The 14,453-nt window shown below is 47.6% G+C and overlaps 1 protein-coding gene across 1 annotated transcript in view; it reads left to right on the top strand.

Annotated features, from left to right (window-relative positions):
- Positions 1-14,453, top strand: part of LOC121004805 (ABC-type organic anion transporter ABCA8-like) — a 525,268-nt gene that overhangs the window by 28,038 nt on the left and 482,777 nt on the right. The window contains exons 2-4 of the mRNA XM_040437168.1: positions 2,351-2,455; positions 3,093-3,297; positions 8,091-8,246. Coding sequence (XP_040293102.1) covers positions 2,351-2,455; positions 3,093-3,297; positions 8,091-8,246 — 466 coding nt within the window. The remainder of the gene's footprint in view (positions 1-2,350; positions 2,456-3,092; positions 3,298-8,090; positions 8,247-14,453) is intronic.

Below are 14,453 nucleotides of genomic sequence, written 5' to 3' on the forward strand. Positions count from 1 at the left end.
GTTGGTGAGTTCAAGCTATCTGATAAGGATTGTCCGCATTGATTATATCGGCTCCTACAGGCCAGGCATAGAGGTCTCACTAGGGATAAGTCGCTATTACAACAATCTGAGTCAGAATACGCCTGCTGACGTCTCTCCCTGCACCTAGTAGACTGGAAAATGGCAGAATCCAAATTGGCTGACGCTATTTATAGGGCTGTGACATCACAGGGCTGGCTGGCTGCTGATTGGCTGCATGCATGGCATTATGGGTGATCCCGCCTTCCCAGAGTTCCTTTCCCCATGTCCTAACACGCGCAGCAGCCATTTTAGGAAAACATGCGATTCGTTACCACGAATCATGGGGGAGTGTTGAGCAGGGGTGACAGCCCATCGCTGCTCAGAGATGCTGATTTTTAAACAAATTGATTTGCTCATCACTATTGACCTAACATTATTGTCTGTCACAGGAACATACGGGTAGCTAAAGGCTCATGGGCCCTGGTGCAAGAGTCCAGCTTGGGCCCCCCTCCCTCAGTGCTTTGTGGCCAGGAACTGGGAAGCACATAGGCTTCGTGTTTCCAGAAGCAAAAATTGAAACGGCACCCCCCCCCCCCCTATTGCCAAATTCTTGACCTAACCCCTTCCCTCCAGCCAGAGGTGTAACTTGACCAGCATGCCTTTTCTATAATACTTGTGTCTTCTTATGCGGCACAAGGGTCTTTGGACCCCCTCTGTCCCCTAGCCCGGTACCGACTGCTACCCCTGCACCCCCTATAGCTACGGCCCTGGTGGTTACTTCAGGGCGAATTCAGCCAAGTGCTGTACATGGTCGTCAGTATGATTGGACCAGTGTGTGGACAGAAAATGCCAAAAACACTCCGACATGGACAGGTACCGTATGAGGGTGACCCCCGGCTTTGACTGACACCTATGTACCTGTCGTCATGATTGATGTGTCAACTGTATGGTTACATCAGAGTATGAAAATAGACCACTGGGGGTCTGAGAAGGTGTGAAAGCTAAGGACCGTCAGAACAGGTCGGTCACCCCACTTCCAGAAGCAGTCATCTAACCCAAGTCACGCTCACACCAATATGTCCCCTGCAGGAATCTAACTCGTGGGTTCAGTGTTCTTCCCACTACATTGCAGCTAATGGCTCCTGATGTGGGTTGTGTAGTTTCGGGTGTATCTGAGCTGTTGAAAGTGGTATTGGGGTAGAAGTTATGCAAAGGAGCGAGATATCTCCACTGTCACGAGGTATTAGGCATCTTGGTGACTGAGAATCCATGGAAGGGGAAGAAAACCAGTCCTGAATATGGAGAAAAACCAGTGAGGACATTAAATTTAGGGTTCAGCACAGGACAGTTGTGTGGAGAACACGACGAGAATAAACATCCCCAGGGCAGACGCCGGCATGTCCTCCAGCCTCCTCAGGGTCTTCACAGAATATGGTTCTTGTGGTCACCTTCAGTGTACTCGGATGAAGAAGCAGGGACTGGATATGGAGGTCATAGTGGCGCCGACAGATCAGGTTATAGTGGCTTCACTTTTCAGAGTTGAGGAAAAGGCCTCAAACATAAGAAGTTCTCCCTCCATCTTGTAAGCCCTCAGGACCATCTCTTTACTTTACTGGGCGAGGTCTGCTATGAACATCTGTCCTGATGACCACACAGATCTGGCCGCAGTTCACATTATGGGATCATGCAGCTCCCTCATGTGGGCCCCCTGTCATGTCCTAAGCCCACCACTGCCTTGTTGGGGGGGGGTCTGTCCTGATTGGATTTTGCTGTGGGCGGAGCTCATACATGTGAATGTCTGGAGGTGTGGAGGGGGATTGTGAGACCCTAACAAGACCATGTGCAGGCGAAGCCCCTCATCATCCTCATCTTTGCATCCTGCTCGACCAGATTAACCCCCCCAGGCCTGGTACCACAATCTTCTTCTTCTATGTTAGGGAGGGAGGGTGTAACCCTGCTGGTCAGAGGGTGCTGAGATGACCCCAGCCCGGGTCTCTCCTACTTCACCATGCTGCAGAAGGAAGAGGAGCCCTCGGCAATATGGGCAAGAGGGGACAAGAGGCCCCCGGAAGATGTGTTACATGTGGTCTCCTGGTTTTGGACTTGCAGAGCAGAAAATAAAATCAGCCCCTGACACCCTTGACAATCTGTCAAACATGATCAGGCAGGTTGTCAGCAGTAATAGATGAATAGATGTTCCTGTAGTATAAAGAGTGTGGATCACATGTCATTATACAGTATCAGTGATGTCATCAGCAGGGGGCGGGGCTGTGACAACCTCTCAGACATGATGTGGGGGCAGGTTGTCGGCATTGTGGATGGAGTAATCCTTTAACATGTTTTTTTCTAGATGAGCGTGGAGATGCGGAGAGACGTCAGCCTGTGGTCGCAGACCTTTGCTCTTCTTTGGAAGAATCTTCTGCTGAAATGGAGGAGGAAGTGGCATACGGTTCTGGCAAGTCGTCAGGCTCTGGGGGCACAATGCGGCCGCTGTCTGTGTGTAAACGGGTGCAGCAGATTTGTTGTGTAGTCAGCAGAATTAAGAGATTTCCTACCCTGAGGTGGCATGACCTGGACATTTCTGAGCTGTGCCCGGGTGCATGCTGAACCCTACAGATCCATCCCAGGACCCCCATAGATCGCAGCCCCAGATGAAGCGTTGGTTCTGATGATAATCACAGCCTTCGGATACCGGCTGTGTACATTTCGCATTTTGTCGAACTGAACGGCCGGCCCCTAATAGAACAGTTCTATCCTTGTCAGGATTAGGGCATGCTCTATATTTTAATGCGAGGCCACGGATGCGGACAGCACATATGTCCCCATTAAAGTGAATGGGCCTGCATCCGACCCGTAAAAAATGCTGACCAAAAAAACCTGTGTGCATGAGCCCTTATATGTCATGGGTACACATTACCAACAACTCTCTCATTTGCAGCACCCTTTGTATTCATGAGTAGAATGTTAGAATAACGGTGAAGACTGACACACACAGGCAGAAACAGGACAGCGCATGCAGAAGTGGCAGGCAGTGTACATTAGTAGATGTATCATCCCTATAGCCACTGATGATCTCCTCTCTCCCGGGACAGGAATGGCTCCAGCACTTGGTGCTTGTGCTGCTCTTGTTTTTCTTCACTTACAGCCTGGAGGATACAAGGATGCCATATCTGTCGCCGGCCGCCGACCTCGGGCGCTTGGATAAGTTTAACATCACAGATGTTGTCGGATACAGCCTAAAGTCATCTGCTGCCCACAAGATCATGCAGAAAGTTCACAAGAGCGGCAGAATGCCAGGTAATGGCGATGGAAGCTTCATGGTGGAGTTCCCCTTTAAGCGCTACGTCCATCTGCAGCGTACTCAAGTTAGGTGTAGAAATGTTCCTGGGTGTTGTAGTGCAATAGACACTAACCTGAGACGGCTGACTCTTTGCAAGGGCAGGTGATGATGAGAAATGTTCGTGACGCCAGTGCCAATTAAACGGTGGCACGCCGTTTGCTGATAGCAGGAATAACTGAGGAACCACGTGATGTTAAAACAGAATTTAAACTTTAGTAGTCATCATATAGGGACATTGACGGAAGCGCAGTTCCTTTGAAGACAGTTGATTTTCAATACAGTTGATGCAGGCAATATATGTATAGCAAGGTGACTTCAGAGTGTTAAACACAGGACTTGCAGTACAGGCGGCTTGCACTCTATTCCTGACTGATCCTGGAACATAGAAACTCTTCTCCAAGGTCCAATGCCCTAGCTCTGGCGTATATCCTTGGTTTTATCTCTATCAAGTACCTCCTCTGTTGTCTTGAGTACCTCTTGCTTTTCTTGACTTGCATCTGTCTCTCTCTCAGCTTCCTCAGGCTGATTAACTGTAGTGTTCCTGCTTCTGCGTATATGAATTCAGGAGGGGAACCTTCTCCTTGGATCTGGAACCCGGTTACAGGGACTGCATTACCCTCTCCTAGTCTGCAGGCTTCAGGCCTGGACTTGACTCTGACATTGTCTAATCTCTGGTTAGACTAGACTATAAACCTTAGACTGCCTTTCCCTTCCCTGACTGGGCCTTATATATACTAGGGCTCCCTAGCTCCCTCTAGTGACTAAGAGCTGGAATGACACCCCTAGCAGGCCTGCACATGCCAATTTTACAGTAACAGGGAAGTACATAGCATTACATTATGAAGATGACTCATACCAACCTCCCCATAAATAAGGGGAAACGACAGCACAACAAGTGACCCTTCTGTAGTGACGGGCATTACCGTCCCCGTACACTACATACCCCGCTGCTTTAAGCTGAGTACGACCTCGTACTCCATCAGGGCCCGCCCAACTGGAATTTTCACCTGAAATAGAAAAAGAGACATGCAGGCAATATATATGTAATTCATCTGCATTTACATTCATATCAGGTCCAATTGGCAAAGATGAAGTGCGGTGACAAGGGGCGTCGTTCTCTTCTCCTCAGGATAGTGAATGGAACAGGGGCGCTGACCTGGCACAGCGTAACATTAACACCAGGATAGTTCATATGTGCAAATTGTCCTAAATAGAACAGCAAGAAACGGTAAAACAGTATAAAAGTTCTTGGAGGCTCAAAGAACAAATATGAGTCCGTACCCAGGTTACTTTCCTATAAATCACAGAGGCTCTCATGCGGTGGAGTCCATCTCTGGGCACATTTCCTTTAAAAAGAGTAAGAATCTCAGAGGCTCAGGTTCTTTTGAGTCTATCTCCGGGCACAGTTCCTTAATATCCAGTTGCACAACTTGGCGTGGGATAGCAAAAGCAGGCAGGAGGTCCTGGAAACAAACTTGGCTTTGTTGACGTTGATATTTCAGTGGTTGACACCCATCACTGAGCCGTGGATGAACTGGCAGCAGCAACAAAGGACCAGAAACATAGGACTCCTGTCCTGGAAGGGTTAAGCTTTCAACATCATAATAAATCAAAGGCCTAGCAGGCTGATTCACAGTGGCATGTCATAACCACCTGGCTCTGCTGGCAAATATGGCCTGTAGTAGTCCTCTACAGGAGGATGTGCCCACATCACGGTGTCAGGGGGCAGCTGCAAGGTGAAGGGGCCCCTAATAGGTATTGGCCCCATAGGCCTAGGGGTAAACACTCTTGTGGACCGTACCGGTCCCGGCATAATGATTGTGGGTTGTGCTGCATTGGGTACCGCCGCCGCAAGCGGTCCGGTGGGCTCTGTGCAGCAATTCACAGGAATAGTGGGTCTTCTTTGGGGCCTGGACGGAGCAGTGTTAGCAGACGGTGGTTTACGGGTGGTGACAGGCACCCTTACCTCGTCTCCTTTAGGCGGCGTCTGGATCCTGGCGGTGGCAATCTTGCGCAGCTCCCGCAACTTTTCCTCCAGCCGGACGATCTGGTCACCTATACTCTCAGTGTCCGAATCGCTGTCCTCTGCTGGCGCCGCCGGCGCAGGTACAGTACACGATGCGTCGGACGCGGCCGCTGCAGGCTCCGGTGGCGCATCGGGTCTCCTACCCTTCCGGATATTCTCCAGGGTAACACAGAGTCCCTTGAGATTTTCCAAGTCCTGGATTGTCTTCTCCCGTCGAGGCAGCTCGGGGGAAGGATAGGGGCTCACCCATTTTTCCAACACGGTTGGCTGCCAGAAGACATTAGGCCCAATGAAGGAGCCTCGCTCCTGGAAGGCGTGGTGGGCCTGTTCTGGAGAGCGTTCAGGTTCCCGCTCGCAGCCAGAGTAGTCTTCTTCTGCCTCCCAGTCCTCAGGTTCTCGCTTGGGACGGGTCACAGCAGTCGCATATGGGCCTCTCAGGCTCTCGGCAGGGGTGAACTCCACCTCCTCTCCCTCGCGGAGGCTATGCTGATACGAAGGGAGGTAGTCTCTCTTAACAGATCTCCTGTTGACGTATAAGTCTCTGCCAGTTAGGTAGTCTTGTATGAACCCGTAGCCACGGGTTTTGTCAAAGGACACCACCAACCCCTTTCTCCTTTCCAGGCGGGGTTGGGTGTTGGTGTGTCGTTCATGGATAGTCTTGGTCAGTTCCTCATAATATATTTTAGTCTTTGTATTCCGCTTTATAGCGGCCTCCCGGATCTCTGCCATTAGTGAGGACCACTTGAAAGAGGGCTGAAAGAAGTCTCTCCAAGAGCCATAATGATGCTCTGGTTCTTTCTCCCGTGGCGGGCAGGCGGGTTTCTCCGGTCCCGGAGAGTAGGCCGGTGGAGCGTCCTCTGGCTCTACACCAACATTATCCATTTTCGGTATTTCAGGCGCGGACGTGGCAGCAAAGCAGTGCTCACTCTCCAACATGCTCGATCCTTCTCTGGAGAGCGACAGGGTGGCGCCAATAAGATCAGCCAGATCCTCCCATTGCACTGGGAGGCCGCCCCCCAGGTATTCCAGTATGGGGAAGGCGGAGTCCATGCTGGCAGACATGCAAATGTCCAGACAGGCTGTGGCGCCTGACCTTGAACCTTTTCCCGCTTCTTCATCAAAAAGGCGCCAACTTTTCCCGCCTTTTCGGGATGAAGATGACGCAGCAGCAATTTCAGCAAGCTCAGCGGCCATCTTTGGTAGAAACGCTGTCTATTCACTGACAGCAAGCAGGATGATGAAAATTCCACAAAACCACACTCCGATGTGGCGATTTCTTTCCTCTTGATAGCGCAACACTGCACAGCGCTTTTTGGAGGTTTTAGGGACTCTTTTGGTATGTTTTTCAGTCCACAAAGTCCACTTTAATAAAACAGGCAATTTGTCACTTTGGTCACAGGGCAACTGTATAAGGCACAAAGTTCACGCTTCTTGCACTAGAAAGCGTGCGTATCCTGTTCGTGACGCCAAAAGAGAGGTGCAGCGTACTCAAGTTAGGTTTAGAAATGTTCCTGGGTGTTGTAGTGCAATAGACACTAACCTGAGACGGCTGACTCTCTGCAAGGGCAGGTGATGATGAGAAATGTTCGTGACGCCAGTACCAATTAAACGGTGGCACGCCGTTTGCTGATAGCAGGAATAACTGAGGAACCACGTGATGTTAAAACAGAATTCAAACTTCAGTAGTCATCATATAGGGACATTGACGGAAGCGCAGTTCCTTTGAAGACAGTTGATTTTCAATACAGTTGATGCAGGCAATATATATATATATAGCAAGGTGACTTTAGAGTGTTAAACACAGGACTTGCAGTACAGGCAGCTTGCACTCTATTCCTGACTGATCCTGGAACATAGAAACTCTTCTCCAAGGTCCAATGCCCTAGCTCTGGCGTATATCCTTGGTTTTATCTCTATCAAGTACCTCCTCTGTTGTCTTGAGTACCTCTTGCTTTTCTTGACTTGCATCTGTCTCTCTCTCAGCTTCCTCAGGCTAATTAACTGTAGTGTTCCTGCTTCTGCATATATGAATTCAGGAGGGGGACCTTCTCCTTGGATCTGGAACCCGGTTACAGGGACTGCATTACCCTCTCCTAGTCTGCAGGCTTCAGGCCTGGACTTGACTCTGACATTGTCTAATCTCTGGTTAGACTAGACTATAAACCTTAGACTGTCTTTCCCTTCCCTGACTGGGCCTTATATATACTAGGGCTCCCTAGCTCCCTCTAGTGACTAAGAGCTGGAATGACACCCCTAGCAGGCCTGCACATGCCAATTTCACAGTAACAGGGAAGTACATAGCATTACATTATGAAGATGACTCATACCAACCTCCCCATAAATAAGGGGAAACGACAGCACAACAAGTGACCCTTCTGTAGTGACGGGCATTACAGCTCCCGTACACTACACATCTATATCTCCTGTGTACCTTCAAAATGAAGTAACTGTAAATTGTCTTCATCAGAAATCTGCTGCCGTTTTGTGTCTACAGCTCCTAGGCCGGACTGCACGTCACCATGGTAACAGACAACAAACAAAGCCTGTGTAGTCTGATGCTGCCGTCAAACACCTTCTTCCTCACATACAGAATCAGACTACGCAGGGGATTTATGTAGTCTGTTACCGTGGAGACACAGAGGCCTACAACTAATATTCTTTGTAAAGTTGCAGGGGTCACAGATGGTGAATGATACGTGACCATTTAACTTTTTGCTCCTCCAGGAATCACCATCGAGGAAATCTCCAACGAGACGGAAATGCTGCGCCTTGTAACTGAGAGAGAAATGGTGGCGGTGACGTTTGAGAGTGAATTTACGTATTACATCCAGTACCCATCGTCTAACGCGCCCCGGGCAAATGACTACCTAGTATACAGAGGTAAGTGAGTGGGCGGGCATCAGTGCTGATCTGTGCGCACCTAACCCGCCATGGTAGAGACTTCAGTGCGAAATATGGGCCAGAAACTGCATGAAGTTACCTCTGTGTGAACATACCCTTATTTTTCAGTATGGAGGCACGGACCCGAAAGCCCAGGAAAAAGCTTCAGAGTGTTTCCGTGGGCTTCTGATCCGTGCCCCCGCTCCGCAAAAGATGGGACATGTCCTATCTTTTGCCATATTTTGCGGATCGCGGACCCATTCAAGTGAGTGCTCACGGCCAGTGCCTGTATATCGCGGACTCGCTGTTTGCAATATGGGCACGGAGCCCTTACGTTGGTGTCAATGGGAACTATGGGTGTATTCACACTGCAAGGTTTTGAAATTCACTTGTGAATAGTGGTAAGAACAGGATTTTGTGCTGTGCAATTCGGTGGTACAGCTGCAAGCGGGTGGCACCTTGTGGTCGTGACACGGGCAATAGCAACAGTGACATGAATGCAATGTGTGAATAAGCCCTAAGGATTGTGAGAAAGGGTCAGGATTCAATACGGATGCTATGCCTCGCACATCGCACCCGGATGCTATGCCTCGCACATCGCACCCGGATGGAAAACTTGCGCGTGTAAGAGAGGCCTTAGAGCTCCTGCTATTCTCTTTACTACTGTGGCCTCCTTCCCTGCCGTGTCAGATCTGTCGTTACAATGTGTCTCCTCAGATTACTGCCATGGCGAGGATTTTTGCATTCAGTCATTGTACTTGACAAGTGGATTCCTGAATCTGCAGGCCGCCATCGACGCCGCAATCATTGAGGTAAATTGGGAGCTGCTTAGCGTGTAAAAGACGAAAAATGTGATGAGGGTATGAAAATCTTTACAGGCCCCCCCTAACTCCTCCAGGCCAGAGGGGAAGATGGGAGCGGTGGTTGTGGCTAGGCTGGTGGTTGTAGTACTCACAGTTCAGGGGAGGGCACACCCTTTCTTCCCGCACACCTGCCTGGTGGTAGTTGCAGTGCCGGTGCCAGGCCGGCAGAGTATGGAGGCAATAAGCAGACCCATTGGTGATTATAAATAAAATGTCTTTGCTATGTTGATGATGAGAGTAGTAGTCATAGTTCAGAGGTATTTCACAGTAGTAGTTACGAGGCTGAAGTTGGTTTCTTATTCGGCAGTTTCTTATACATTACTATGACAAATAAACCTTTTTTTCTCTTATTCCTCTGCAGTAAATCTGTTTTTTTCTACATAAATGTTAAATATTATTTGTGAACAATCAGATTAATAAAAAAAAATCTAGATTATTTGTGTTTTTACAAAAAAAACGATAGTGAAAAATGGATGAAAAAATATGCATTTTGAATAAGTAACTGAGGAATTTAAGGGGTTAAATGCCGTTGGGCCACTGATCTAAGGGTGGAAATTTAAAGAGTAAGGACCCCTCCATAATACCCAACTGTATCCAGCCTGGCCCAAACTGTGGATTGGCAAGAAAACAGGTGCCAACCTTGCCAACTATATACATTTTCAGCATTTTGAATAAGTAACTGGTGATTTTAAGGGGTTAAACGCTGTTGGGCCACTAATCTAAGGGTGGAAATATAAAGAGTAAGGACCCCTCCATAATACCCAACTGTACCCAGCCTGGCCCAAACAGTGGATTGGCAGAAAAACAGGTGCCAACCTTGCCAACTATATACATTTTCAGCATTTTGAATAAGTAACTGAGGAATTTAAGGGGTTAAATGCCGTTGGGCCACTGATCTAAGGGTGGAAATATAAAGAGTAAGGGCCCCTCCATAATACCCAACTGTATCCAGCCTGGCCCAAACTGTGGATTGGCAAGAAAACAGGTGCCAACCTTGCCAACTATCTACATTTTCAGCATTTTGAATATGTAACTGAGGAATTTAAGGGGTTAAATGCCGTTGGGCCACTGATCTAAGGGTGGAAAAATAAAGAGTAAGGACCCCTCCATAACACCCAACTGTATCCAGCCTGGCTCAAAAAGTGGATTGGCAGGAAAACAGGTGCCAACCTTGCCAACTATCTACATTTTCAGCATTTTTAATAAGTAACTGAGGAATTTAAGGGGTTAAACGCCGTTGGGCCACTAATCTAAGGGTGGAAATATAAAGAGTAAGGGCCCCTCCATAATACCCAACTGTATCCAGCCTGGCCCAAACTGTGGATTGGCAAGAAAACAGGTGCCAACCTTGCCAACTATCTACATTTTCAGCATTTTGAATATGTAACTGAGGAATTTAAGGGGTTAAATGCCGTTGGGCCACTGATCTAAGGGTGGAAAAATAAAGAGTAAGGACCCCTCCATAACACCCAACTGTATCCAGCCTGGCTCAAAAAGTGGATTGGCAGAAAAAAAAAGGTGCCAACCTTGCCAACTATCTACATTTTCAGCATTTTTAATAAGTAACTGAGGAATTTAAGGGGTTAAACGCCGTTGGGCCACTAATCTAAGGGTGGAAATATAAAGAGTAAGGACCCCTCCATAATACCCAACTGTATCCAGCCTGGCCCAAACTGTGGATTGGCATTAAAATAGGTGCCAACCTTGCCAACTATATACATTTTCAGCATTTTGAATAAGTAACTGGTGATTTTATGTTTCAATGGTATTTATTAGGTTTTCACAATAATAAAGTGTACAGAATAATGTACTTAATACAAAGGACTTGGAGTCCAATTATTTGGACATTCCAAACAAATAAAATAAAAAACAAAAAGACATACATAAAATAAGACTTAAAATAAAAAAGAAAGCATCAGGAAATCAGGGGTAATAGACATATCGCTACAGGGTACATAGGTCTGGTGTCAGGAGGCGATCAGGAATAAGAGGGTTTATAACTGCACAACCACCCCTCAGTGCACAATACATCCATGATGATTATCAAAGCCCACGATAGAGGGAAATATCAATAGAGTGCGAAGAGGACGACCAGGGCTCCCAGACTCTTTCAAACAAAGCAAATGTATCTGAGCGGATAGCCGACAGCCTTTCAGATTGGTAAATCTTGTTGACTCAATCAATCACTGCTTGATAGCTCAATGACAAGGATCGCCACTGAGAGGCAATGTGGATTCTAGCTGCAAGCAGGATAAATTGGGTCAATTTAAATTTGGCATTTGTTAATTTCGACGGTTTGTCGCCAAGTAGTAAGACCGAGGGTGCGGGGAGGAGGACGCACCCCAGCAAAGATGAGAGCAAGTCACAGATGCGACCCCATAACCTGGAAGCCACAGGGCAAGTCCACCAGATATGGAGCATCGTGCCCTCCTCATCACACCCTCGAAAGCAAGTAGAGGGGACGTCTGGATAAAAGTGATGTAATTTGGCCGGCACTAAATACGTCCGGTGGAGTATTTTAATAGAGGTCTCTGCCAAAGTAGTTTGCCATGACCCTTTGGTTAATGTCTGGGAGCGCTGATGCCATCTAGATACGCTTGATTCTTCCGACAGATCCGCCTCCCACTCCAACATATAGCGGAGTTTAGTGTCCTCTGGGGGCGCAGTGAGGATAGAATATATCCGGGATAGTAGACCCTGTTTATATAGAGAGAAGGACATTAGTCTTTCAAAAGGTGTATATTCAATCTTGTGGAGGCTAGTCTTCAGAGAATGAAGGAAGGAGAATACTCTCCGGACATTGAATTGTTCACAAGCTGGAGGGGTGAATTTCTCAATAAAGGCTGGCATAGTCAGTAATTTACCCCATACTAGGAAATCCCGGAGGGAGCACAATTTTTTTTCAACCCACCATGAGAAGGCCCTAGACTGAAGTCCAGGAGGAAAGGCAGGATTGCCCCAAAGGCATTCCAAGGGGGATGGTTTGGATTGGAGAGCACGTTTGAATCTGATGGATCTCCATAGGAGCAAAGCATAGTATGAGAGCTGGGATTTGGAGCGGAGAGAAGGGGGTAGAGTGGATGCGGTCCAAATGAGGGCTCTCCAGGAGAACGGGCCAATCAGCGACTGTTCAAGGGTCACCCATATAGGTTGAGCTTGCGCAGAAAGATGTGTCAGGAACAGTTGCGCTAATCTGTCTGCCTTGTAGTATTGAGCTAAATCTGGTACTGAAAGGCCTCCATGGGCCTTGTGACGGCACATTACCAATTTTGAAATACGAGCACGTTTATGGGCCCAAATAAATTTAAGGATGTCCGCCTGAAGAGCCCTTAGATCAGATGCTGGGATTGGGACAGGCAGGGCACGGAACAGGTATAGAAGTCGAGGGAGGACTACCATTCGCACTATATGTATCTTACCCACCCAGGACACTGGAAGGGACTCCCATGACTGTAGGTCTTTCCGTATCCGAGCAAACATGGGGAGATAGTTGTACTTATATAGGGTGTCAAGCGTTTTGGTCAGTGATACACCTAAATATGGGAGGAAATGTGAATTGTGTTGAAATGGGAATCCTCTTTGGAGAATCTCGGAATCCCGAGGGGAGACATTACTCAATAGAAGTTCAGATTTGGACTGATTAACTAGCAGGCCAGATGCAGCAGAGAAAGACTTGAGAACTGATAATAGGCAGGGAAATGAAATGACAGGATTGGTGAGTGTTAACAAAAAATCGTCAGCAAAAAGGCTTAGTTTATATTCCACACCCCCAACCGAGATCCCCTTTATATCCGGATGAGATCTGATCTTAATCGCTAGTGGTTCCATAGCTAAGGCGAAGAGGGCTGGGGAGAGGGGGCATCCCTGACGTGTTCCCCTAAAAATTGGGATAGATGATGGGTGCGAAGAGGGTAATTTGAGGCCTGCCTGAGGTGAAGAGTATAAAGTTTGGATGGCAGTAAGGAAAGGGCCTTTAATGTTAAAATGGGAAAGAGTCTGCCAGAGGTAGGTCCAAGACACTGTATCAAATGCCTTCTCTATATCCAGGGCTAACAGAGCAACTGGGGTCACGGTTCTGTTTGCCTCATGGACAAGGCCCAAAACCTTTCTTATATTATCGGGAGCCTCCCTGCCCGGGATGAAACCAACCTGGTCTTTGTGAATCAGATCAGGGAGAAGTCTATTAAGTCTACGCGCCAGAATGGAAGTAAACAGCTTGTTATCTATATTCAGGAGTGAGATAGGCCTATAGTTAGAAGGGAGAAGAGGATCTTTGTGTGGTTTGGGAATTACTGTAATTTTGGCCATTAGGAACTCGGCTGGGGGTGTGGAGCCCTGTAGCAAATGGTTACAGTATTTAGTAATGAAAGGGATTAATTGGTCTGAAAACTTTTTAAAATAAAGTGCTGTATAGCCGTCTGGGCCTGGGGCTTTTCCCAGTTTCAGGGCTTTGATTGAATAGGTCACTTCTTCCATTGTAATGGGGTTATTAAGTTCTACTAGTGCAGTAGGAGAGACCTTAGGGAGAGGGACGGATGAAAGGAAGTTATCAGTCCTGTTGTTGGGGTTATCATTGTGTTCTGAGTATAGCTGTTTATAGAAGGATTGGAAGGTGTCATAAATGATGTCCGGGTGAGTAGTAGTTCTACCAGTCCGTGTACGGATTTGGTAGACTAGATTTACTTTCTGCTTAGCTTTAAGTTGGCGAGCTAACATTTTATCTGGCTTGTTGGCATATTTATAGTAATAGGAGGAGGTCCAGCGGAGTGCTTTTTCTGTATTGTTGGAAAGTAGGGTGTTCAGTTGTGACTTAGTGTCCTTTATTTCCTTCAATAGATAAAGGGATGGGGTTTGCTGATGAGCTCTCACTAATTTAGCCAATCTAGACTCCAGGGTAACTTGAGCTGAAGACCTGTCCTTTTTAAGTCGTGATGCCACCTGAATGAGCTTGCCCCGCATGACGGCTTTGTGAGTCAACCACAGGTTCATAGGATCAGTGTCCGGCGTGTCATTCAACAAAAAGAACTGTTTAAGTCCATCTAATAGCGTATCAAACACAGCCGGACGGGTCAGCAATGACTCATTCAGGCGCCAGGCAGGAGGAGTACTAGAGTTATTGTTGAATGCGAAATCTGCTAATACGATATCATGATCTGACAGTGAGGACACAATATGTCTGGAGTAAGCTAGTGAAGGGAGACAAGAGGAGGAAGCTAGAATTAAATCGATCCGGGTGTAGAGTTGATGAGAAGGAGAATAGTAGGTATATCCCCTTTGGGGGCCATTGTGCTCCCTCCAGGAATCCGCCAAGGACAGAGATTCCATCACATGTTTAATTCTGACA

This window comes from Bufo bufo, chromosome 6 (genome assembly GCF_905171765.1).
Source record: "Bufo bufo chromosome 6, aBufBuf1.1, whole genome shotgun sequence".
NCBI lineage: Eukaryota > Metazoa > Chordata > Amphibia > Anura > Bufonidae > Bufo > Bufo bufo.